This window comes from Bos mutus, chromosome 29, assembly GCF_027580195.1.
Source record: "Bos mutus isolate GX-2022 chromosome 29, NWIPB_WYAK_1.1, whole genome shotgun sequence".
Lineage (NCBI taxonomy): Eukaryota > Metazoa > Chordata > Mammalia > Artiodactyla > Bovidae > Bos > Bos mutus.
Genome location: NC_091645.1, coordinates 18,229,003 through 18,255,945, shown reverse-complemented (window position 1 = coordinate 18,255,945; position 26,943 = coordinate 18,229,003). Strand labels below are relative to the sequence as shown.

At 40.0% G+C, this 26,943-nt stretch overlaps 1 protein-coding gene across 1 annotated transcript in view; it reads right to left on the bottom strand.

Annotated features, from left to right (window-relative positions):
* LOC102276646 (glycerophosphodiester phosphodiesterase domain-containing protein 4) overlaps nt 1-26,019 on the bottom strand; it is a 110,227-nt gene extending 84,208 nt beyond the window's left edge. The window contains exons 1-6 of the mRNA XM_070365018.1: nt 25,946-26,019; nt 20,256-20,349; nt 15,883-15,942; nt 2,512-2,610; nt 2,347-2,440; nt 1,438-1,515 (exon numbers count right to left, since the gene is read on the bottom strand). Of these exons, the coding sequence (XP_070221119.1) occupies nt 1,438-1,515; nt 2,347-2,440; nt 2,512-2,610; nt 15,883-15,942; nt 20,256-20,349; nt 25,946-26,019 (499 nt within the window). The remainder of the gene's footprint in view (nt 1-1,437; nt 1,516-2,346; nt 2,441-2,511; nt 2,611-15,882; nt 15,943-20,255; nt 20,350-25,945) is intronic.
* Between the last annotated feature and the right edge of the window lie 924 nt (nt 26,020-26,943).

Genomic DNA, 26,943 nt, shown 5'->3' with positions numbered 1-26,943 from the left:
ATATACTGTCACCTTGTTTATTTAACTTATATGCAGAGTATATCATGCAAAATGCCAGGCTGGATGAGTTATAAACTGAAATCAAGACTGTTGGGAATAATATTAACAATCTCAAATATTTAGATGATACCACTCTAATAGGAGAAAGTGAAGACAAACTAAACAGCTGCTTGGTGAGGGTGAAAGAGAAGAGTGAAAAAGCTGGCTTAAAACTCAACATTAAAAGAACTAAGATCATGGCATCTGGTCATATCACTTCATGGGGAAAAGTGAAAGTTGTGACAGATTTTCTCTTCTTGGGCTCCAAAATCACTGGGGATGCTGACTGCAACCATGAAATTAAAAGACACTTGCTTCTTGGAAGGAAGGCTATAACAAACCTAGACAGCATATTAAAAAGCAAAGACATTAGTTTGCTGACAAAAGTCCATATAGTCAAAAATATGGTCTTTCCAATAGTCAAGATGTGAGACTTGGACAATAAAGAAGGCTGAACACTGAAGAACTTGTTTTCGAATTGTGGTGCTGAAGAAGACTCCTGAGAGTACCTTGGACAGTAAGGAGATCAAAACAATCAATACTAAAGGAAATAAACCCTGAATATTGATTGGAAGGACTTATGCTGAAGCTCCAATACTTTGGCCACCTGATGCAAAGAGCCGACTCACTGGAAAAGACCTTGTTAACTGGGAAAGAATGAGAACAGGAGGAGATGGGGGTGACCAAGGATGAGATGGTTGGATGGCATCACCAATTCAATGGACATGAACTTGGGTGAACTCGAGGAGATGGTGATGGACAGGGAGGCCTGGCGTGCTACAGTCCATGAGGTCACAAAAAGTTGGACATGACTTAGCAACTGAACAACAACAAAAGCTTACAAATACAAATTAACAAGGGAATAAATTGTACAGGAGGCAGGAAGGAGAGGGAATGTTAAGGAGTAGCTTCTCAGAAAGAGAAGGAGTTTGATTGGTTCTGAGAAAGCTCTCAAGCCCTTAAAGATCAGCCTAAAATGCCCAGGTATTGATGGCAGAGAGGAATAGTGGAAGGGATACTAGTTGACAGAAATCCAAATACAAAGCAGACTTTACTACTTTCTAATTTTGTGACTCAGACTTATTGTTTAACCTCTCTGGGTATTCATTTTCTTCATTATGAAAAATGGAGCTATTCTACTACTAGTATTATCTCATGCAATTGATATGACACTATTGACTCATCATAGACCCTCAATACATAGTTGTATTTCTCTCTCTCCCCCACTCCTCTCTTAAACACACACACACATACACAAACACACAGACTAATCACAATACCTGTTATCACTGGCAATATCTCAACATTTACTATTTTATACCTTTGAGGATCTAACCTATTTGTACATTTTAAAATTACCATCCATGTCACTTTCAAATCTAGCTCTCCAGCTCTAACCTCTCAATTTCGTGAGCATACTACAGCGTGTATTTCTTCTTCTTTCATTACTTGTAATCTGGTAACGTCTCATTCTAGCTAAAATTCAGGAAATAAAAAAGAAAAGAGTTCATTATTGTCCCCTTTAAGTTCCTGCCCCCAGAAACATTTCCTAAAATTCACCAGCCACATACACATACACACATACATAATGGCAACACTACCAATCCTGTTTTTCTCTTTCCTGCATCCTTGGACACGTCAGGAAGCAAGCACTCCTTGTTTAACCAGTAATAATAAAAAGAGACATAGACAGAAGCAGGTTCTCCTGGTTTCTCAGTAAGGGTGCTGAGAGTTAACTCCATTCTCAAAACAGCTTTATTACAGCTCTGATTCTTATTTGCTTCCATCATATTAGGACAAAGAATGAAGAGGAAAACAGTGGCAGAGGCAGATTTCTGCTTCTGTGGAAGTCCTCAGACATGACAGAGACTCACCATGGACTGCTTTGAAGGACTAAGATGTGTCCAGGGGATATCTGCACCTGGTTCTTGAGTTGAAAATAGTAATATCTGAATACAAACTAAAAGAACTATGACGTGTACCACCACTGGCCAAATAAAAAACACCCTCTACTCTCCCTAAAACTACTCCAATCTATTCCCTCAAAGTTAATGAGAGAAAATACTAATTTTTCTAAAAGGAGAATGTCTCTTTAGAAGATGGACTGCTTAGCCTGGGAAATGCTATGACAGGATGTTATGACAGAACATGTAGGGTTGTGAGTTTGATCACAAGGAGCATGCTTGAGTAACAAGATAAATGAGGTCCAAAAAGATTTGGTGGTGCTTTGCTTGTTCTGCTGAATAAAGTACAGAAGTTAAAGCCAGAGCTGGAAGAATCAAGGAAGGTTCCACCCACAGGACATACCTTCTCCTTCCAAATGGATCAAGTAGAAGGCCACAGGCCATGAAAGCAAAACCATCACAGATATGCTGCTCAGGTGTACGTAGGGAGCTAAGATCTGTGAGGAAATTGAAAAGTCAGTCTGAATGCATCTGGACAGACAGGGCTACAACTAAGCACGGTGCTTACCTGAAGTGACAGCCCAATGGTGAGCCACCTGTCTTTCCAGTAAGTTAATAAAATCCATAACAAAAGTGAGAAAAACGGAATCATTATCAGAACCAGGATCTGGGGAAACAAAAAGAATGTTCTGACTTCCATGCAGTAGGCTTTGATCATAACTGTCCTTGAGAAACATATTTGTTCTCACAGTTTCAGTGACCTTATTCCTCATCTCCTTAATCTAACCACCCCTCAGACCCCCAGTACTACTTGTATTTAATATTATTGCTGCCAAGTCTAAGTTATGTAGCATGGCTGGAAAAAATTATACAGCTATATGGTCTGATGTCTTTACTAATTAATTTTTTCCACCTCAGCTGGGTCTTCAATACTGCTTGGCATATCTCACCAAGTTTCAACAATGGCCATTTTACATATTCAATACCACTTTAAGTGACTCAGTATAATCACAAGTCAACAGTATTTGTAATTGCCTTTTCAACATATGTTTTTCTTTAATAGACTATAAGCTTATGAGGTCAAGGACAATATTTGGGTAAGATCATATTCTCACTGCCTTTAAGAGGCAGTCTTACTGCCTGACATGGTAATCATTCAGCCAATATCTGTTGGACAGGATTTTTTAAATATAAATTTATTTATTTTAATTGGAGGTTAATTACTTTACAATATTGTATTGGTTTTGTCATACATCAACATGAATCCGCCACAGGTATATATGTGTTCCCCATCCTGAACCCCGCTCCCTCCTCCCTCCCCATCCCATCCCTCTGGGTCATCCCAGTGCACCAGCCCCAAGCATCCAGTATCATGAATCGAACCTGGACTGGCAACTCGTTTCATATATGATATTATACATGTTTCAATGCCATTCTCCCAAATCATCCCACCTCGCCCTCTCCCACAGAGTCCAAAAGACTGTTCTATACATCTGTGTCTCTTTTGCTGTCTCGCATACAGGGTTATGGTTACCAACTTTCTAAATTCCATATATAAGCATTAGTATACTGTATTGGTGTTTTTCTTTCTGGCTTACTTCACTCTGTATAATAGGCTCCAGTTTCATCCACCTCATTACAACTGATTCAAATGTATTCTTTTTAATGTCTGCACAACAAAGGAAACTATAAGCAAGGTGAAAAGACAGCCTTCAGAATGGGAGAAAATCATAGCAAATGAAGCAACTGACAAACAACTAATCTCAAAAATATACAAGCAACTCCTACAGCTCAATTCCAGAAAAATAAACAACCCAATCAAAAAATGGGCCAAAGAACTAAATAGACATTTCTCCAAAGAAGACATACAGATGACTAACAAACACATGAAGAGATGCTCAACATCACTCATTATCAGAGTAATGCAAATCAAAACCACAATGAGGTACCATTTCACACCAGTCAGAATGGCTGCAATCCAAAAGTCTATAAGCAATAAATGCTGGAGAGGGTGTGGAGAAAAGGGAACACTCTTACACTGCTGGTGGGAATGTAAACTAGTACAGCCACTATGGAGAACAGTGTGGAGATTTCTTAAAATACTGGAAATAGAACTGCCTTAGGAGCTACCCCACGCCCCCACGTCTGAGGCCAGGGAAGGCAGCAGGGAGAAGCAACCACACGCCCGAGGCCAGGGGCATCGGCCGGGAGGACCAACCCCATGTCCAAGGAGCCATGGCTGCTCCATCGCAGGAGGGCCTAGAGGAGCTATCCCACGTTGAAAGTCAGGAAGGGTGGCAGTGAGGAGATACCCCTCGTCCAAGGTAAGGAGCAGCGGCTGTGCTTTGCTGGAACAGCCGTGAAAAGATACCCCATGCCCAAGGTAAGAGAAACCCAAGTACGACGGTAGTTGTTGCAAGAGGGCATCAGAGGGCAGACACATTGAAACCATACTCACAGAAAACTAGTCAATCTAATCACGCTAGGACCACAGCCTTGTCTAACTCAATGAAACTAAGCCATGCTCATGGGGCAACCCAAGATGGGCGGGTCATGGTATAGAGATCTGACAGAATGTTGGCCACTGGAGAAGGGAATGGCAAGCCACTTCAGTATTCTTGCCTTGAGAACCCCATGAACAGTATGAAAAGGCAAAATGATACGATACTGAAAGAGGAACTCCCCAGGTCAGTAGGTGCCCAATATGCTACTGGAGAAGAGTGGAAAAATAACTCCAGAAAGAATGAAGAGATGGAACCAAAGCAAAAACAATACCCAGCTGTGGATGTGACTGGTGATAGAAGCAAGGTCCGACGCTGTAAACAGCAATATTGCATAGGAACCTGGAATGTCAGGTCCATGAATCAAGGCAAATTGGAAGTGGTCAAACAAGAGATGGCAAGACTGAATGTCGACTTTCTAGGAATCGGCGAACTAAAATGGACTGGAATGGGTGAATTTAACTCAGATGACCATTATATCTACTACTGCGGGCAGGAATCCCTCAGAAGAAATGGAGTAGCCATCATGGTCAACAAGAGAGTCCGAAATGCAGTACTTGGATGCAATCTCTAAAAACAACAGAATGATCTCTGTCCGTTTCCAAGGCAAACCATACTGGGGCACAGTAATCCAAGTCTATGCCCTAACAGTAATGCTGAAGAAGCTGAAGTTGAAAAGTTCTATGAAGACCTACAAGACCTTTTAGAACTAACACCCCAAAAAGATGTCCTTTTCATTATAGGGGACTGGAATGCAAAAGTAGGAAGTCAAGAAACACCTGGAGTAACAGGCAAATTTGGCCTTGGAATACGGAATGAAGCAGGGCAAAGACTAATAGAGTTTTGCCAAGAAAATGCACTGGTCGTAACAAACACCCTCTTCCAACAACACAAGAGAAGACTCTATACATGGACATCACCAGATGGTCAACATCGAAATCAGATTGATTATATTCTTTGCAGCCAAAGATGGAGAAGCTCTATACAGTCAGCAAAAACAAGACCAGGAGCTGACTGTGGCTCAGATCATGAACACCTTATTGCCAAATTCAGACTTAAAGAAAGTAGGGAAAACCACTAGACTATTCAGGTATGACCTAAATCAAATCCCTTATGATTATACAGTGGAAGTGAGAAATAGATTACGGGCCTAGATCTGATAGAGTGCCTGATGAACTATGGAATGAGGTTCATGACAATGTACAGGAGACAGGGATGAAGACCATCTCTGTGGAAAAGAAATGCAAAAAAGCAAAATGGCTGTCTGAAGAAGCCTTACAAATAGCTGTGAAAAGAAAAGAAGCGAAAAGCAAAGGAGAAAAGGAAAGATATAAGCATCTGAATGCAGAGTTCCAAAGAATAGCAAGAAGAGATAAGAAAGCCTTCTTCAGCGATCAATGCAAAGAAATAGAGGAAAACAACAGAATGGGAAAGACTAGAGATCTCTTCAAGAAAATCAGAGATACCAAGGGAACATTTCATGCAAAGATGGGCTCAATAAAGGACAGAAATGGTATGGAGCTAACAGAAGCAGAAGATATTAAGAAGAGGTGGCAAGAATACACAGAAGAACTGTACAAAAAAGATCTTCACAACCCAGATAATCACGATGGTGTGATCACGGACTTTAGAGCCAGACATCCTGGAATGTGAAGTCAAGTGGGCCTTAGAAAGCATCACTACAAACACAGCTAGTGGAGGTGATGGAATTCTAGTTGAGCTCTTTCAAATCCTGAAAGATGATGCTGTGAAAGTGGTGCACCCAATACGCCAGCCAATTTGGAAAACTCAGCAGTGGCCACAGGACTGGAAAAGGTCAGTTTTCATTCCAGTCCCAAAGAAAGGCAATGCCAAAGAATGCTCAAACTACCACAAAATTGCACTCATCTCACACGCTAGTAAAGTAATGCTCAAAATTCTCCAAGCCAGGCTTCAGCAATACATGAACCGTGAACTTCCAGATGTTCAAGCTGGATTTAGAAAAGGCAGAGGAACCAGAGATCAAATTGCCAACATCCGCTGGATCATGGAAAAAGCAAGAGAGTTCCAGAAAAACATCTATTTCTGCTTTATTGACTATGCCAAACCCTTTGACTATGTGGATCACAATAAACTGGAAAATTCTGAAAGAGGTGGGAATACCAGACCACCTGCCCTGTCTCTTGAGAAATTTGTATGCAGGTCAATAAGCAACAGTTAAAACTGGACATGGAACAACAGACTGGCTCCAAATAGGAAAAGGAGTAAGTCAAGGCTGTATATTGTCACCCTGTTTATTTAACTTATATGCAGAGTACATCATGAGAAACGCTGGACTGGAAGAAACACAAGCTGGAATCAAGATTGCCGGGAGAAATATTAATAACCTCAAATATGCAGATGACACCACCCTTATGGCAGAAAGTGAAGAGGAACTCAAAAGCCTCTTGATGAAGGTGAAAGTGTAGAGTGAAAAAGTTGGCTTAAAGCTCAACATTCAGAAAACGAAGATCATGGCATCCGGTCCCATCACTTCATGGGAAATAGATGGGGAAACAGTGGAAACAGTGTCAGACTTTATTTTTCTGGGCTCCAAAATCACTGCAGATGGTGACTGCAGCCATGAAATTAAAAGATGCTTACTCCTTGGAAGGAAAGTTGACCAACCTAGACAGCATATTCAAAAGCAGAGACATTACTTTGCCAACAAAGGTCCGTCTAGTCAAGGCTATGGTTTTTCCTGTGGTCATGTATGGATGTGAGAGTTGGACTGTGAAGAAAGCTGAGGGCCGAAGATTTGATACTTTTGAACTGTGGTGTTGGAGGACACTCTTGAGAGTCCCTTGGGCTGCAAGGAGATCCAACCAGTCCATTCTGAAGATCAGCCGTGGGATTTCTTTGGAAGGAATGATGCTAAAGCTGAAACTCCAGTACTTTGGCCACCTCATGCGAAGAGTTGACTCATTGGAAAAGACTCTGATGCTGGGAGGGATTGGGGGCAGGAGGAGAAGGGGATGACAGAGGATGAGATGGCTGGATGGCATCACTGACTCAATGGATGTGAGTCTGGGTGAACTCTGGGAGTTGGTGATGGACAGGGAGGCCTGGCGTGCCGCGATTCATGGGGTTGCAAAGAGTCGGACACGATTAAGTGACTGAACTGAACTGAACTGCTGACCCAGCAATCCCACTGCTGGGCATACACACCGAGGAAACCAGAATTGAAAGAGCCACGTGTACACCAGTGTTCATCGCAGCACTGTTTATAATATCCAGGACATGGAAGCAACCTAGATGTCCATCAGCTGATGAATGGATAAGAAAGCTGTGGTATATATACACAATGGAGTATTACTCAGCCATTAAAAAGAATACAGGGACAGATTTTAAAAATTTACTATTCATTTTACATCGAAAGAACACTGAATCCAAGAAGACACAATTTTAACTTGTTCCCCTTCAAATGTAGTTTTCCTACATCTGTGGTGCCCTCTAGAGACTTCTGTACCTATGAAAGCAACTGAATCCATGATCAAACCTCACAAAATAATTCCAGGCCTTGCTGACTTAAATGGTTAATTTTCAAAATTCCAGCTGAGCTATTTCAAATCCTGAAAGATGATGTTGTTAAAGTGCTACACTCAGTATGCCAGAAAATTTGGAAAACACAGCAGTGGCACAGGACTGGAAAAAGTCAGTTTTCATTCCAATCTCAAAAAAGGGCAATGCAAATGAATATTCAAACTACCGCACAACTGCACCTATTTCACATGCTAGCAAGGTAAAGCTCAAAATCCTTTTAGCTAGGCTTCAACAGTATGTGACCTGAGAACTTCCAGATGTACAAGCTGGATTTAGAAAAGGCAGAGGAAGCAGAGATCAAATTGCCAACATCTCTTGGATCATAGAAAAAGCAAGGGAATTCCAGAAAAACATCTACACTTGCTTCATTGACTATGCTAAAGCCTTTGACTGTGTGGATTACAACTAACTGTGGAAAATTTTTAAAGAGATGGGAATATCAGACCACCTTACCTGTCTCCTGAGAAACCTGTATGCAGGTCAAGAAGCAGCAGTTAGAACTGGACATGGAACAACAGACTGGTTCCAAACTGGGAAAGGAGTATGTCAACACTGTATATTGTCACCCTGCTTATTTAACTTATGTGCAGAGTACATCATGCAAAATGCCAGGCTTGATGAAGCTCAAGCTGGAGTCAAGGCTGCAGGGAGAAATATCAATAACCTCAGATACACAGATGACACAACTGTAATAGAAGAAAGCCAAGACAAACTATAGAGCCTCTTGAAGAGAGTGAAAGAGGAGATTGAAAAAGTAGGCTTAAAACTCAGCATTCAAAAAACTAACCTTTTGGCATCTGGTCCCATCACTTCATGCCAAATAGACGGGGGGGAAGGAAACAGTGACAGACTTTACTTTCTTGGGCTCTAAAATTCCTATAGATGGTGACTGCAGCCACAAAATTAAAAGACACTTGCTCCTTGGAAGGAAAGCTATGACAAACCTATAAAAAGCATCACTTTGTTGACAAAGGTCTGTCTAGCTAAAGCTATGGTTTTTCCAGTAGTCATATATGGATATGAGAGTTGGACCATAAACAAGGCTGAGGACCAAGTATTGATGCTTTTCAACTGTGGTGCTGGAAAGGACTCCTGAGAGTCCCTTGAACAGCAAGGAAATCAAACCAGTCAATTCTCAAGGAAATCAACCCTGAATATTCTTTGGAAGGACTGATGCCAAAGCTGAAGGTCCGATACTTTGGTCACCTGATACAGAGTCCACTCATTGGAAAATACTCTGATGCTGGGAAAGATTGATGACAGAAGGAGAATTTGGCCACAGAGGATGAGATTGTTGGATGGCATAACTGACTCAATCAAGATGAGTTTGAGCAAACTCTGGGAGATAGTAAAAGACAAGGAAACCTCGTGTGTGGCAGTCCATGGGGTTGCAACTGAACAACAACAAAGAAAGAAATATTTCAATTTTAACCAACTCTTCCTGAAAATAAGAGGGAATTCTCTCTAACTTGTTTTTTGAAGCTAACAAAAACATTGATACTCAAACTGAACAAGACAATTACAGGGAAAATAACCTATAGTCCAATCTCTTCTATACAAAGACACAAACAGATGTGAAAATCTGAAAAAAAAAAATTGTTGGCAGACCAAATGCCTCATAATGCAAACATTTAATAGACAAATCAGACTCACATGAGTCTCATGTGATTCTGTGATCTTACTCAACACCAAGTTTTACTATGATTTAAGGCAACTGACAATTATAAGGTACAAATAGTTTCTTTTGGATAAATCTGACTGTCAAAAGCAGCTATGCATGAAAAGGTCTTTCCTTTCCTGTATTAGGATACATGCTCTGGTCTGGGACTTAAAGTATGAGGAGTGTTTTGAGCAAAGTATGAGAAAACATTTTTCTACAGAAGAAGTCTTTTGCATTATGGTTCATTCTTTTCTTGGGCTTCCCTGGTGGCTCAGAGGTTAAAGCATCTGCCTGAAATGTGCATCCTTTTCTTATATATTCCATTAACTATACAACTCCAGCCAGCCATGTCTCTCACCCTATAAATCTATAACTTCCAGGTTTATTTATTATAAGCAACCTAGATATACAGATAGAAGCTGCTAGAAATTTTCATAGATAAGGACTCACCATTATCTTTTGGCTAATTAAAATCTTTAGTACATTTATAAGAAGGTTGGGTTATTAGCTATTTAAAAAGTTTTGATTGAGGTCATTTATTGCTCTCTGAGCATGCCTAGGTGGAAGACAATGCACTATACCTGGTGCTCTTTCCATCTAGGTTTGTTCTTTGCACATTGAAACTCCAAGCCCTAAAGAAATTCCCTTGCCAGGGAGATTTGAAAGCCAAGGGTTTAAAGGCCCAACCAAGTTAGTCATCTTCGAAGGGTATTCCAACTCTTCTAATACCCAGCTCCACCACTTCTCATTGGCTATGGATTCATAACTGGAATTAGATCACAGAATACCTTGAGAGATGAAGGCTTCATTAAATATATTGATCAAAAAACCCTGTGTGTGGTAATGAATTCTTGAGGTCCTCACTATACAAGGAGAAAGGAACATAATATTAAATCAGGCTGAATTTGTTGAAAAAGGCTTCCCTTGTGGCTCAGCTGGTAAAGAATCCATCTGCAATGCAGGAGACCTGGGTTCGATCCCTGGGTTGGGAAGATCCCCTGGAGAAGGGAAAGGCTGCCCACTCCAGTATCCTGGCCTAGAAAAATCCATGGACTATACATATACAGTCCACAGGGTCGCAAAGAGTCAGACACGACTGAGCGACTTCCACTCACTGTGCAGTAACCAGCAATTCTAAGTTCAATATATAAAGTGTATATATATTGATCTATATATATATATATACATATATAGTTATATATGAGATCAATATATAAGTATCCAAGTATTATTCATCTCTAATTGTTTATTTGAAAACTTCATTCAATAGTAACCCATGCTTAATAAACTGGGATGCCAGCAATTTCTCTGTATTGTATGAAAGAAAGAAAACTTCATGCAGCACAGTGGATGAGAATCTGCCTACCAATGCAGGGGGACATGGGTTCGACCCTTCATCCAGAAAGATTCCACATGCCACAGAGCAACTAACTTCATGTGCCACAACTAATGAGTCAGTGTTCTAGAGCCAGTGAGCCACAACTACTAACCAATGCTCTATAGCCCATAAGCCACAAGTTCAGAGTCCATGTGGTGCAACTACTTAAGCCTATGTGCCTAGAGTCTGTGCTCCCCAAAAACAAAAGCCACCCTCAATGAGAAGTCTGTGTACAACAATGAAGAGTAGCCCCTGCTTGCCACAACTAGATAAAGCCAGTGTACAGCAAAGAAGACTCAGTGGAGCCAAAAAGAATAAATAAAGAAAATTAAATTTATTTGTCTTTGTGCCAGTACCATACTGTCTTGATGACTGTGGTTTTGTAGTAGAGCCTGAAGTCAGGCAGGTTGATTCCTCCAGTTCCATTCTTCTTTCTCAAGATTGTTTTGGCTATTCAAGGCTTTTTTGTATTTCCATACAAATTGTGAAATTATTTGTTCTAGTTCTCTGAAAAATACCGTTGGTAGCTTGATAGGGATTGCATTGAATCTATAGATTGCTTTGGGTATTATACTCATTTTCACTATATTGATTCTTCCAGTGCATGAACATGGTATATTTCTCCATCTATTTGTGTCCTCTTCGATTTTTCTCACCAGTGTTCTATAGTTTTCTATATATAGGTCTTTTGTTTCTTTAGGTAGATATATTCCTAAGTATTTTATTATTTTTGTTGCAATGGTGAATGGAATTGTTTCCTTAATTTCTCTTTCTGTTTTCTCATTGTTAGTGTATAGGAATGCAAGGGGTTTCTGTGTGTTAATTTTATATCCTTCAACTTTACTATATTCATTGGTTAGCTCTAGTAATTTTCTGGTGGAGTCTTCAGGGCTTTCTATGTAGAGGATCATGTCATCTGCTAACAGTGAGAGTTTTACTTTTTCTTTTCCAATCTGGATTATTTGTATTTCTTTTTCTGCTCTGATTGCTATGGCCAAAACTTCCAAAACTGTGTTCAATAGTAGTGGTGAGAGTGGGCACCCTTGTCTTGTTCCTGACTTTAGGGGAAATGCTTTCAATTTTTCACCATTGAGGATAATGTTTGCTGTGGGTTTATCATATATAGCTTTTATTATGTTGGGGTATGTTCCTTCTATTCCTGCTTTCTGGAGGGTTTTTATCATAAATGGATGTTGAATTTTGTCAAAGGCTTTCTCTGCATCTACTGAGATAATCATATGGTAAGATAATCATATGGTTTTTATCTTTCAATTTGTTAATGTGGTGTAAATTTAAAAAAATTTTTTAACATTGTTCCCTTTTAAAAAAAAGTATGGAAAAAAAAACAATAATTTATTGACAAAAGGTAATAGTTGTTGATGTTATTCAGTCACTAAGTCATGTCCAAAACTTTGCAACCCCATGGAATGCAGCACACCAGATTTGTCTCTATCTTTCTCTATCTTGAGGAGTTTGTTCAAACTCACGTCCATTGAGTCGGTGATGCCATCCAACCATCTCATCCTCTGCTGCCACCCTCTCTGTCTGCCTTTAATAGTTCTCAGTATAAGGGTCATTTCCAAAGAGTCAGCTCTTCATACCAGGTGGTCAAAATATGGAGCTTCAGGTTAACTATCAGTCCTTCCAAAGAATATTCAGGGTTGATTTCTTGGGATTGACTGGTTTGCTCTCTGTGCTGTCCAAGAGACTCCCAAGAGTCTTCTCCAACACCACAATTCAAAGGCATCAATTCTTCAGAACTCAGCCTTGTTTATGGTCCAACTCTCACATCCATATATGACTACTGGAAAAACCATCAGATCAGATCAGTCACTCAGTCGTGTCCGACTCTTTGCAACCCCATGAATCGCAGCACCCCAGGCCTTCCTGTCCATCACCAACTCCCGGAGTTCACTCAGACTCATGTCCATCGAGTCGGTGATGCCATCCAGCCATCTCATTCTCTGCCGTCCCCTTCTCATCTTGCCCCCAATCCCTCCCAGCATCAGAGTCTTTTCCAATGAGTCAACTCTTCACATGAGGTGGCCAAAGTATTGGAGTTTCAGCTTTAGCATCATTCCCTCCAAAGAAATCCCGGGGCTGATCTCCTTTAGAATGGACTGGTTGGGTCTCCTTGCAGTCCAAGGGACTCTCAAGAGTCTTCTCCTACACCACAGTTCAAAAGCATCAATTCTTCAGCGCTCAGCCTTCTTCACAGTCCAACTCTCACATCCATACATGACCACAGGAAAAACCATAGCCTTGACTAGACGGATCTTTGTTGGCAAAGTAATGTCTCTGCTTTTGAATATGCTATCTATGTTGGTCATAACTTTTCTTCCAAGGAGTAAGCATCTTTTAATTTCATGGCTGCAGTCACCATCTGCAGTGATTTTGGAGCCCAGAAAAATAAAGTCTGACACTGTTTCCACTGTTTCCCCATCTATTTCCCATGAAGTGATGGGACCGGATGCCATGATCTTTGTTTTCTGAATGTTGAGCTTTAAGCCAACTTTTTCACTCTCCTCTTTCACTTTCATCAAGAGGCTTTTGAGTTCCTCTTCACTTTCTGCAATAAGGGTGGTGTCATCTGCATATCTGAGGTTACTGATATTTCCCCCAGCAATCTTGATTACAGCTTGTGCTTCCTCCAGTCCAGCATTTCTCATGATGTACTCTGCATATAAGTTAAATAAACGGGGTGACAATATACACCTTTTGACGTACTTGACTCACTCCTTTTCCTATTTGGAACCAGTCTGTTGTTCCATAGCTTTGACTATATGGACCTTAGTCAGCAAAGTGATACCTCTGCTTTTTAACATGCTGTCTAGGTTTGTCATAGCTTTCCTTCCAAGGAGCAAGCGTCTTTTAATTTCATGACTGCAGTCACCATCCACAGTGATTTTGGAACCCAAGAATATAAAATCTGCCTGTTTCCACTGTTTCCCCATCTATTTGCCATGAAGTGATGGGACCAGAAGCCATGTTCTTCATTTTTTGAATGTTGAGTTTTAAGCCAGGTTTTTCACTCTCTTTCGCCTTCGTCAAGAAGCTCTTTAGTTCCTCTTCACTTTTTACCATTGAAGTGATATCATCTGCATATCTGAGTTTGTTGATATTTCTCCCAGCAATCTTGATTTCAGCTTGATTCACCCAGCCCAGCTTTTTGCATTATGTACTTTGCATATAAGTTAAATAAGCAAGGCGACAATATACAGTCTTGATGTACTCCTTTCCCAATTTTGAACCAGTCTGTTGTTCCACTTCCAGTTATAACTGTTGCTTCTTGACCTGCATTCAGGTTTCTCAGGGGTCAGATAAGGTGGTCTAGTATTCCCATATCTTCCACTTCATTGACTATGCCACAGCCTTTGAATGTGTGGATTACAACAAACTGAGAATAATTCTTACAGAGAAAATGTTGTTGGAATGCTATCACCTATGGTCAGCTAACCCACTCCATATTGTGCCCTACAGGCGGTCTCAGAGGACACTGAGAAACACATTGGTGAGGAGAGTGTCAGCATCCTTGAAAAGCACCATAGCGGCCATACTTTATGCCTGGATAAAGGTGAGAGGTACTGCCACAGAAACTGGCTTCCTGAGTTCAAAGGCAACGATGAGATTCTGCTGTGGCAGAGGCCAAGTAGCAGCGCTCACTGCCAGAGGCAAGGTAAGCATGGTTTCTGGAATAGTAATCAGAATGGTTTAGCCCACAGGGACCCTTTGTAGCGACAAATTGCTCATGGTATGCAAACTCCAAAACCTATGGGAATCTCAGTAACACCTACATGTTTATCCTTCAATTTCCTCTTTCCCTGCATGATCTTATTACTTCAATTTCCATTCTTTCTAACTCTTAAACGTATACTTTCAATTCATACTTCCCTTTTGAGTAAGAGGAAATTTAAGGGGACCACTCAGGGAGTTTGACATGTTTCTGGATTTGAGGAAATACAAGGAAAACCATGCCTGAAAAAGTCTATAAATACCAAAAGGCTCTGCTGGAGATGATCAAGCCCATAGCAAAACAAGACAAGGGAGGCAATGATGGAAAAGAGCTGCATGTCTTCAGATGCTGGGTCAGTAATGTCTGTCTCCTCAGAACAAAAACAGATCCTTTGTACTTTCTTGAGTATTTTTAAAGGGCTCCAAACTCAGGGAGAATAAAAAGGACATCAGCAGAGAAATTTTAGAGGGTACAGGAAGACAGGCATTGAATCCACCAAGAATTGCAGTCAAGATCTCAGCAGAAGGGTCTCTGAAAACACACATGGAAAAATCCATGCAGTAAAGAGCCAAAAATTGCAATTTCTTGGTCCTAATGGAACCAAACCCTCCCTGTGGGACTGTGTTCTTTACCCTCTCTCTCCTTTCACTGAGACTTACTCTGGAAGAAAAGTAAAAGGACAGTCATGTTCTCTTCACCACTGTTGGTTTCCAAGCCTGGGTCATGTGAAATAGAGTAAGGGAAATGTCTCATAAAGTTGGAATTCATTACAATGAACTGAAATATTTAATAATTGAAATGGAATGCCCTTGTAACTATGAAGGACTGGGAAATTAATGGAGCTTGCTCAAGATTTTATGGGGATGGGAATAACAAACACACATAGCAAGTTTAACACAGAGCAGTGAGAAAAAATAAAGTTCATCATGGTCAGTAAGCCAGTTCCACCTGTTAGAAACTGAATCATTTCAGTTGAAATAGTGTGAGCAGATTTCTTTTTTCTAAAGGAGACAAAGAAAGGGAAGCTCTGTATTAAATACTTAGTGCCAAAGAGGCACATTCAGTCCTGGTCTCAGGCCTCCTATTTGAAGATTCAGATGTCCTACCTTATGATACCAGTGCAGGTACAGTCGCTGTTTTTCCCAACACAACAAAAATCCAAGTACCTGAAACAACAACAACAAAAAAAGAGGAGAATAATTTGAAATGAAATCACCATAGTGGTACCCAAAACACTGTTGTCATCTCAACATTCCTTTCAATCCAGCATTACATTCACTTCTCGCTACACCTGCCCCTTTCAGCATCAAGGGTTTGTTACACTATTCCTCTGCCTAAAAAGCTCTCCCTTTCCATGCCACCAACCCTTCAAGCAGTGCTCCATGTGACCTCCTACTTGTAACTTTCACCAGCAACCCAGAGAGAGTTTATCTTCTCTGCAAATTTGTAACAATCACCACACTGATATTCTTCCAGAGTTCCTACCAACTTTTTTTCCCTGTGATGGAGCTTATTCCTAGTATTATGCAGAACTAGTAATAAGAGTGAGGGGCCAGCTCTTTGATAGTCTCATTGAATTTCCTTAAATTTTTCTTCCTCTTCTCATCTAATCAAGTTTCTCCTATAAATGTGCCAACAATAAAATAATAATAATACTGAAATGTTAAAAAAAAAAAGCTCTTCTTTGAGGAACCAGTGCCACTGTTACAATTGTTAACCACAGTTGTTAACATTGGTATTAGTCAATAAATCTTAGATTCGAATCCAAGTCTATGCAATCATCAAGTCAGTGTGCAGATGGAGACTGAAAACTGGAGTCTTTAGATGCTAAGGATATTAAAGAGAGTTTGAGTGCATAAGACACTCACCTTTTTAAATAATTTTATGGATATGATTTTATTTGTACTTTACCAATGTACAATACAGGCGAGCTGGTTGGTCTATGAAGTATGGTTCTTGCTTCCAGCACAAGAGGTCCTGAGTTTAGGTCCCAGACAAGACCTTGGGCTTCCCTAGTGGCTCAGACAGTACAGAACCTGCCTGCAATGTGGGAGACCTGGGTTCAATCCCTGGGTTGGGAAGAGGCCCTGGAGGAGGGTGAGGCAATACACTCCAGTATTCTTGCCTGGAGAATCCCAATGGACAGAGGTGCCTGGAGGGCTACAGTCCATGGGGTTGCCAAGAGTTGAACATGACTAAAGAACTAACACTTTCACTTGTAGGCCCTATAAAATACCATTTTATTAAATATTATCACTCTCAATTGAAAGAAAAAAAACTGAGAATTAGAAGAGTTATGTGACTTGATTAAGGTTACAAATAACTGAAAGATAAATAGAAACCTGGTCTCCTCTGTTGCTACCACTGTATCCAAAAAGAGGTAGGATAGAGTAGAAGCTTGTTAAAATATATAGCTTACTAGACACTGCAATTCCATCTTAGAAGTTACCTATACCATTTTATGTTTATTGTGTATGAGTGAAGTACAGTTTGGTGGACCAAAGCACATCATTCATCCATATCTTCCTCATTAAAAAGTTTCTTACTAATCTCTGTCTACATACATTCTCCATACAATGACTTTGAGAATGATTATCCTAACTAGAAATCTAATTAATGCTAAATGTCTTGGCCTATTTTTCAGGCCTTCCAAAATCTTTGAAAATCCTATTGCTTTAGCCATATTCCACATTATTCTTCATTACACCTTATATGTTAACAGTACTGATTCTTCTGGAGAAGGAAATGGCAACCTACTCCAGTATTCTTGCCTGGAGAACCCGATGGACAAAGGAGCCTGGCAGGCTACAGTCCATGGGGTTGCAAGAGTCAAACACAACTTAGCGACTAAATCACCACCTTCACTGATACCTCCATCTTATCTAGTCAAACTGTATGTATGTCTGTCTTCCTGACTTTGTCATGATACCCCCATGTTCTGGAACTTTTTTCCTCCATCCCCATAAACACGTCTAAATCTAACATCCCTTCAAGATCCCCCTCCTGTGCCACCTCTTCCAAGAAGTCTCACCTAATCTTGCTGGCTGGAAGTTAACTTTTCCTTCTCAGTACCCAGGCAGAACTTTATTTAGGACCCTCTAATGACAAAGCCTTTGACTGTATGGATCACAATAAACTGTGGAAAATTCTGAAAGAGATGGGAATACCAGACCACCTGACTTGCCTCTTGAGAAACCTGTATGCAGGTCAGGAAGCAACAGTTAGAACTGGACATGGAACAACAGACTGGTTCCAAATAGGAAAAGGAGTACATCAAGGCTGTATATTGTCATCCTACTTATTTAACTTCTACGCAGAGTACATCATGAGAAACGCTGGGCTGGAAGAAGCACAAGCTGGAATCAAGATTGCTGGGAGAAATATTAATAACCTCAGATATGCAGATGACACCACCCTTATGGCAGAAAGTGAAGAGGAACTCAAAAGCCTCTTGATGAAAGTGAAAGCGGAGAGTGAAAAAGTTGGCTTAAAGCTCAACATTCAGAAAACGAAGATCATGGCATCTGGTCCCATCACTTCATGGCAGATAGATGGGGAAACAGTGGAAACAGTGTCAGACTTTATTTTTCTGGGCTCCAAAATCACTGCAGATAGTGATTGCAGCCATGAAATTAAAAGATGCTTACTCCTTGGAAGGAAAGTTATGACTAACTTAGATAGCATATTCAAAAGCAGAGACATTACTTTGCCAACAAAGGTCCGTCTAGTCAAGGCTATGGTTTTTCCTGTGGTCATGTATGGATGTGAGAGTTGGACTGTGAAGAAAGCTGAGCGCCAAAGAATTGATGCTTTTGAACTGTGGTGTAGGAGAAGACTCTTGAGAGTCCCTTGGACTGCAAGGAGATCCAACCAGTCCATCTTAAAGATCAGTCCTGGGTGTTCATTGGAAGGACTGATGCTGAAGCTGAAACTCCAATACTTTGGCCACCTCATGCAAAGAGTTGACTCATTGGAAAATGATGCTGGGAGGGATTGGGGGCAAGAGGAGAAGGGGACAACAGAGGATGAGATGGCTGGATGGCATCACCGACTCGATGGACATGAGTTGGAGTGAACTCTGGGAGTTGGTGATGGACAGGGAGGCCTGGCGTGCTGCGATTCATGGGGTCGCAAAGAGTCAGACACAACTGAGTGACTGGGCTGAACTGAACTGAATGACAATTATAATGCTCTTTGTTCCTTACTTTTGTCTATGTCCTGCTGCTGCTGTTGCTGCTGCTGCTAAGTCGCTTCAGTCATGTCCAACTCTGTGCGACCCCATAGACGGTAGCCCACCAGGCTCCACCATCCCTGGGATTCTCCAGGCAAGAACACTGAAGTGGGTTGCCATTTCCTTCTCCAATGCATGAAAGTGAAAAGTGAAAGTGAAGTCACTTAGTCATGTCCAACCCTCAGCGACCCCATAGACTGCAGCCTACCAGGCTCCTCCGCCCATGGGATTTTCCAAGCAAGAGTACTGGAGTGGTGTCTATGTCCTAGTTCCCTGCTAGATTCTATACTCATTGAATTAAGGACAACTGTAACTTTATTTCTCATACTTATCTCTGAAGTGCCCTGTATGAAAACAGAAACCAAACGTTTTTGATCTCTGTAACCTAAGTACTTATCACTCATATAATATATTTTGCTGAAAGAAAAATTAATGATCTCTGTAACCTAAGTACTTGTCACTCATATAATATATTTTGCTGAAAGAAAATTAATGCAAATGTCAACTCGTGTGCAGGTTGGGTTCTTTAGTATCAGAGAGGAAATCAGAGGAGACAAGAAATTATTAAACCAGAGAAAGATATACATGTCCTATGTGTAAGTGGGCACTGAAAAACTCTAGTTACCTAAAAGTTAGTCTCCCATAAGCTTTCCAGTTCTGAAGACTCCTCTGCTGCCTGGCCTACATTTCTCACACTACATGACACTACTCTATCACTCTATCATATATCTCACACTACACAACACTACTATGTCAGGAAACAGGCAGGGTCTCTATTACCTAAATACATTTGCTAAAATGTAATTTGCACCAGATTAGGGGATTAGCATTTGAAGAGCAGAACAGGTTTAACTCACTAGATAATTTGTAAGATCCAGAAAGACTGATCCTCAAGAAATGGGCTATGAAATGAGTAGTCCAATGAATAAGTGTATTGCCATGTGAAGATGCAGGTGTCTAAAATGACAACACTGAATGAATCAGAAAATAAGCCATGAAACACAGGAAGAGAAAAAGGATGTTCTGCCGCCCTTTCAAAGGATCAAAATGAAAAGACACACCCTCTAACAGCACAACCCTTTTTACCCCTCTATCCCTCCTGCCTAATATTTAAGTGGCTGATGAAAACCCAGACTCTGCGAAGAGTGATCTGAGGGCTCCCAGCACCAACTGGGAACCATACCACAGACAGAGCACCTCATGAGACTACTCAGGAAGGGAATGGGAAAAATGGGAAACATTACTCACCAGTAGCAATGTTGTGTAGGCAGCCAGGATCCCAAGGAAACTCAGCAAGACAATGGACCAAAAGAACCAGACTCCTGTACCTAGGAAAACAACCCTGCAGAAATGTGTTTCAATTTCTAAAATAAAGAAGTTAGTAGTATCTCTGCCAAGGATAGGGGATAAGACTGGACTAGATGAGGCATAAGAAAACAGGGGAATAAGAAGAGGAGCAATTTGGGAATAATTACCCTTTGCAGGTATTTAGTTGAGAAGTTTTAATTTTGCTCTACAATCAGGTACATTAATAGGATTCTGTACAACTTGTATGCTTTTTAAAGTTATTTAGAATAAAGACTCAAAAAATATATACTCTTTAAAAAAAAATAAAATGCAGAAATTATGGAATATCAAAAGAGAAAAAGTCATCCATAAGTTCACTGCCTTCATATAGCTAATACATGACAATTTGGCAGATTCCTTGTCCTTATAAATATGTTCTCTTACATAATAGCAAGCCACTATATTAACATCTATATCTTGTGTAAGAGATTTGTAGTCCTCCTCATTACTAAAGTAGTTTGTAAGTTAAAATTGCTAATAAACTGATTTAAGTTAAACAATGTTATAATTACTCTAAATATTATATGTCATAGAATTTAGATTCTTCATTTCAAGATAACAGAAATTATTTCCTCTCCTTATGAGACCTAGAGAAATTATGTTTTAATGATATAAAATATTGATTATTGAACATATTACTACATTAAATATAAGAAAAAAATCTCTTTGGTCAGGGGTGAGAAGACATGCCAAGAGAAAAAGTTAGACAAGCAGTCAACCTAGCAAGGCTGATCCCAGATCAAGACACTGGGAAGAGTATCCTCTAAAACATGATCTCACAGCCAGGAATCAGAAAATGTGTAAGTGATGTTACCAAATTAACCTAATAATGCCAACTAATACAATAACTTGCACAAAAATATAATTAAGATAACAATCAGAAAAGAACAATAAAAAATATATTCAAGATCTTCAGAGAGATAAAGGACTCATATCCATATAACAAGAATAGAATGTTTATATACAAGCAGAGTAATAATCAAAAAATGAAATACAGGGGAAAAAAACATGTAGGAAAGACATAAAGCAGTCTAAAGACAGCCAAAGAATTAATTACATGACTTATCCAGCAGCAATATTGACTTTATATTCCAAATGAGAAAGAAAAGTTTGGTTTTGCCTTCAATGGTACCTCTATCTTTTCTAATAATTTCTCTAGCCACATTATTTTCTCCCCTCATCAACATAATGGCCTTCTTATCTATTTTCATTTGCATGTAAATATTTAATATTAGGTCATTTCCAAATTCTCCCATCAAACAGGTGAAGGTCCCATCTGCCCGCTGAGTACTGCTGGCAAAGGAAAAATTGTGGGAGACCTGCAATGTGGGAGACCTGGGTTCGATCCCTGGGTTGAGAAGATCCCCTGGAGGAGGGCATGGCAACCCACTTCAATATTCTTGCCTGGAGGATCCCATGGATAAAGGAGCCTGGTGGGCTAGAGTTCATGGGGTCACAAAGAGTTGAACTGAGTGACAAAGCACAGAGACCTATTAAAAAGAGAACCAATTAAGAATTCTACAAAGGAAAATACAGCAAGAAAAATTAAGAATGCAGTGAACAAATTTAATAGCAGATAAAACACAGCCAAAATAATTTGTTTAGCAAAAAACCAAGTCAGGAGACAAATATCAAGAAGGAAACAGAGACACACAAAAAACATGAAAAGTACAGAAGAAAGAATATGACACTTATGGGAAGAAGAGAAAAGGCCTAACACACATGAAACTAACGTTTCAAAAGGAGAAGCAGTCAAAAATGGGATGAAGGCTTTGCTGGTGGCTCAGTGGTAAAGATCCACCTGCCAATGCAGAAGACACGGGTTCAACACTTTATCCGGGAAGATCCCACAGGAGATGGGGCAGCTAAGCTCATAAGCCACACTAGTGAGCCCACATGCTGCAACCATTAAAACCCACACATCCTAGAGTCTATGTTCCATAATATGAGAAGCACCAGAATGAGAAGTCTGTGCACTGAAACTACTGTGAGTAGCCCCTGCTCATCACAACTAGAAAAAAAGCCCACATGCAGCAACAAAGACTCAACAAAGCCAAAAATAAATAAGCAGATACTTTAAAAATAGTTTTAAAAGAAAAATGAAAGATAAAGCCTACTGCTGCTGCTGCTAAGTGGCCTCAGTTGGGTCCAACTCTGTGCGACCCCATAGACGGCAGCCTACCAGGCTCCCTCGTCCCTGGGATTCTCCAGGCAAGAACACTGAAGTGGGTTGCCATTTCCTTCTCCAATGCATGAAAGTGAAAACTGAAAGTGAAGGCATTCAGTCGTGTCCAACTCTGTGCAACCCCATAGACAGCAGCCCACCAGGCTCCCCTGTCCATGGGATTTTCCAGGCAAGAGTACTGGAGTGGGGTGCCATTTCCTTCTCCAAGATAAAGCCTAAGAATTTCCAAAATGATTAAAAAATATTGGATTGTTCTGGGATGATTCAGAGAAATACTCACTGTTGGAATTAGACCTTATGCTATCACAGAAAATGCTAGAGAAGGTTGTTACATATGCTCTGACAGTTGATCACTGGATGACGTTTATGCCTCTAATTTAAGTACTAGTATATAAGATTAACTACTAGTCACACATCTTATTTTCAATGACAGAGAAATGGGATAAGAAAAAAATTCATATATATATATATCTCTTACATATCATATATATTATAAACATACATTTTATTCATATATATCATTTGAATACATATATATGTGTATATATATATACACACATATATCTGTATGTTGTTGTTCAGTCTCTAAGTCATGTCCAGCTCTTATGACCCCACAGACTGCAACATGCCTGGCCTCTCTATCCTTCACTATCTCCTGGAGTTTGCCCAAGTTCATGTCCATTGAAGTGGTAATACCATCCAACCACCTCATCCTCTTGTCCCCCTCTTCTTCTGCCTTCAATCTTTCCCTGCATCAGGGTCTGGGAAATATATATATATATATATAATACATAATACATATCTTTGTCCTCTGGTGTCACTAGTGATGATGTTATGTTAGACTATAAGAGGAACATTTTCAATTAAGGTTACTATTCAGCTGCCTTTAAAGTAGGAAGATTATTCTGGATTATCAGATTGAATCCAGTGCAGTCACATGAGCTCTTAAAATAAGTAAAGAAGGCAGAAAAGGATGTCAGAGACATGAGAAAGGAGAAATCAGAGAAATCTGAAGCATGAGAAGGAGCTAAAACACCACTGTTAGATTTGAAGATAGAGAAGGTCACAAGCTAGAAGCTGAGAACCCCCATCTGACAATCACTAATGAACGAGCACTTCATTTCAACAACCAGAAGAAACTGGATTCTGCCAACAACTTAAATAAACCTGGGAGTGAGTCTCACTCAGAGCCCCAGTTAAAAGCACAGGCCAGCTAAGCACCTTGAGTACTCAGGTCATACCTCACTTCTGACCAACAAAACTGTGAGATAAGAAATGGTATTCTTTGGTGTCACTCAATTTGTGGTAATTTGCCCTGGCAGCCATGGAACTACCTATGAAACCTACTGTGGCTTTAGGATCAGGGGGAGTTCACTCTTATATTCACATCTATTTGATGATGGAGCATTGCTGTGGGGATTATGAATGATTTTGAGTATGTTTATTGGAGTATGCACTGCAGAACTAGAGAAATAACCACAGGGTGGTCTAGGGACCCACTATGCCCAATGAAGATATGGGTCTGAACCAGAATTCTATTGACCACCTAATACTCAAAAGTTCCTACTCTTACTAAGGAATCATAGCAGGATTTTATATCTCCAGTTATACATTTCAGAAAGTTCACAGTCAGTGTCCAGGAATCCCATAAAAGTATTTCTTCTTCCCCAATGACAAGAAATCTGGTAAATTATTAAAAGTTCTTCTAGGAGAAAACTAGGAGTAAGATTGATAGGATACAGTTCTGGCTGCGCAGCAATGTCTTTCATCTTTTGTCAATGCCTTTGCTCCATTCAAGGGCCAATTCACTTGGTAAATAAGTGAAATAAAGAACAGGAAAACAATAACAAAATCAACAAAACTAAAATTTAGTTTTTCAAAAAGATAAGCAAAATGACAAACCTTTAACAAGACTAACCAAAAGAAATGCCAAAAACAACAGCAGCAGCAAAAAACAGCCCTAAACAGACCCAAGAATCAAGATTGCTGGGAAAAATATCAACAACCTCAGATATGCAGATGACATCATTTTAATGGCAAAAAGTGAAGAGGAACTAAAGAGTCTCTTGATGAGGGCAAAAGAGGAGAGTGAAAAAGCCGGCTTAAAACTCAACATTCAAAAAATGAAGATCATGGCATCTGGTCTTATCACTTCTTGGCAAATAGATGAAGAAAATGTGGAAATTAATGTCAGATTTCATTTTCTTGGGTTCCAAAATCAATGTGGATAGTGACTACAACCATGAAATTAAAAGATGCTAGCTTCTTGGAAGAATTGTCATGACAAACCTAGACAGTATATTAAAAAGCAGAGACATCACTTCACCGACAAAGGTCCATATAGTGAAAGCTAGGGTTTTTCCAGCAGTCATGTATGGATATGAGAGTTGGACAATAAATAAGGCTGAGCACCAAAGAATTGATGCTTTTGAACTGTGGTGTTGGAGAAGAATCTTGAGAGTCCCCTGGAAAACAAGGAGTTCAAACCAGATATCCTAAAGGAAATCAACCCTGAATATTCATTGGAAGGATTTATGTTGAAGCTCTAATACTTTGGCAACCTGATGCGAAGAGTCAACTCATTGAAAAAAACTCTGATGCTGGGAAAGGTTGAGAGTAGGAGGAGAAATGGGTGACAGGGGATGAGATGGTTGGATGGTATCACTGACTCAGTGGACATGAGTTTGAGCAAACTCTGAGATATAGTGAAGGACAGGGAATCCTGGCATGCTGCAGTCCATGGGGTCACAAAGAATCAGACATGACTTAGCAACTGAACAAAAACAATAAATAACATTTTTAAAAAGCCTCATACTTAAACAGACCCCTTTCCCCATCACACACCAAATAATGGGTAAGATATATAACAATCAAGGCTAGAGAAGCTGGAAGAACTGAGAGTTGTCTTGGAGTAAGAGTTTGGCCAGAAGGGTGCTCAGATCACATATCATACCTGTTTTTAGAGTTTCAGGAAGCCCTGTAAGGACAGAGAAGGAGTAAGAGGCTGGAGGTGAGACAGATATCAGGGTTCATGGACAGAGATCATGAAGACCAACTAGTGTAGACATCGGTAACCCAGATCAAGAAGTTGAGGAACAAGGTATCAGAGGGTCATCTGAATAGAAGGACTGGGGACACTGGAAGCACAGAGAAAGCTTCCCCCTGAGCCAGATTTGGTCTAAGAGTGAGAGTGAGCACAGGTGGAAGGGAAGTAGTATAGTAGCTGAGGGTGCTGAGTATGCTTACGCTTCCCTAGAGTCAGGCCTCCCATCCACGAGATGCAAAAAATACAACTTTGTCCACCCTCCCTCTTATGTAACCAGATCTTTTCAGCCTGAAGTAAGATACATGTTGTAATTATACCAAAGAGCCTTACACAAATAAAAATACAAAAAGTGAAACTCACCAGTCAAAGCCATTGAATTCATTTGAAGTTTCTATCCATGTGAAAAATAAAAGCACAGACAAGCAAAATGACATAATCAGCCATGGGTAAAATAATCGCTCTCTCTGGGAAGAGACAGAAGGAAATCTTATTTAACTCCATTTATTTATGGTACTTCTGCAACATCTGTTTATACTCCTCAAAGGTCTACATAGTTAAAGTGTAGCATTACCCTCCCCTGACTGGAGAGACCACTGTATTCTGTTAACCCTATGGAATTTTACAAAATTTTATTTATAACATTATCCTGAACTAAAGTTTTGTGTGTATATGTTTATATCTGATGTCACAGTTTCTTCTTTGAGGAAAAGGAAATTTCATTACACTTCTATGTATTCCCAATCATGGTCTCTCAACAATCATCTGTTGATTCATCTACCTCTCCATGTACCAAATGTATGTTCATTCACTGAGTAATTCATTCATTCATTATTCATCAGTTCACTAATGAATAGTCACTTATCCACCCACATTTGGGGGAGAAGAGCATTAGGTTAGGGAATAAATCATTTTTTTCCAGTAGCTATAATGCTAGGGACTTCACAAATTACTTACATTTACTTTAATTCTCATATACGAGTTATACAAGTTAGGTATTGTTGATCTCATTTTGTAGAATAAAGAGTTAAAACTCAGAGAGGTTAGGTTAAATGACTCAAGGTCACACATCCAAGCAGGGAAACAGCCTGGATCTGTGAGCTCAAAACCAAGATGGAAATGATCTTTCTGCAAACGTATACAAACTGAACCCTGAAGACAACCCCTGCACTGAAAATTGTATCACAAACTAGCCGAACAATACACTGTCAAACTCTTCCCAGGACTATGACTGTATCAGAAGAATGAGAAATCCTGCCTCACTGGGACACTGCATCCAAACTATTAAAAATGTATAGAATAATCCCTGCCCTGTACAAATTACACAGTTATTGTGAGCACTAAGAATAAGGAAACAAAAT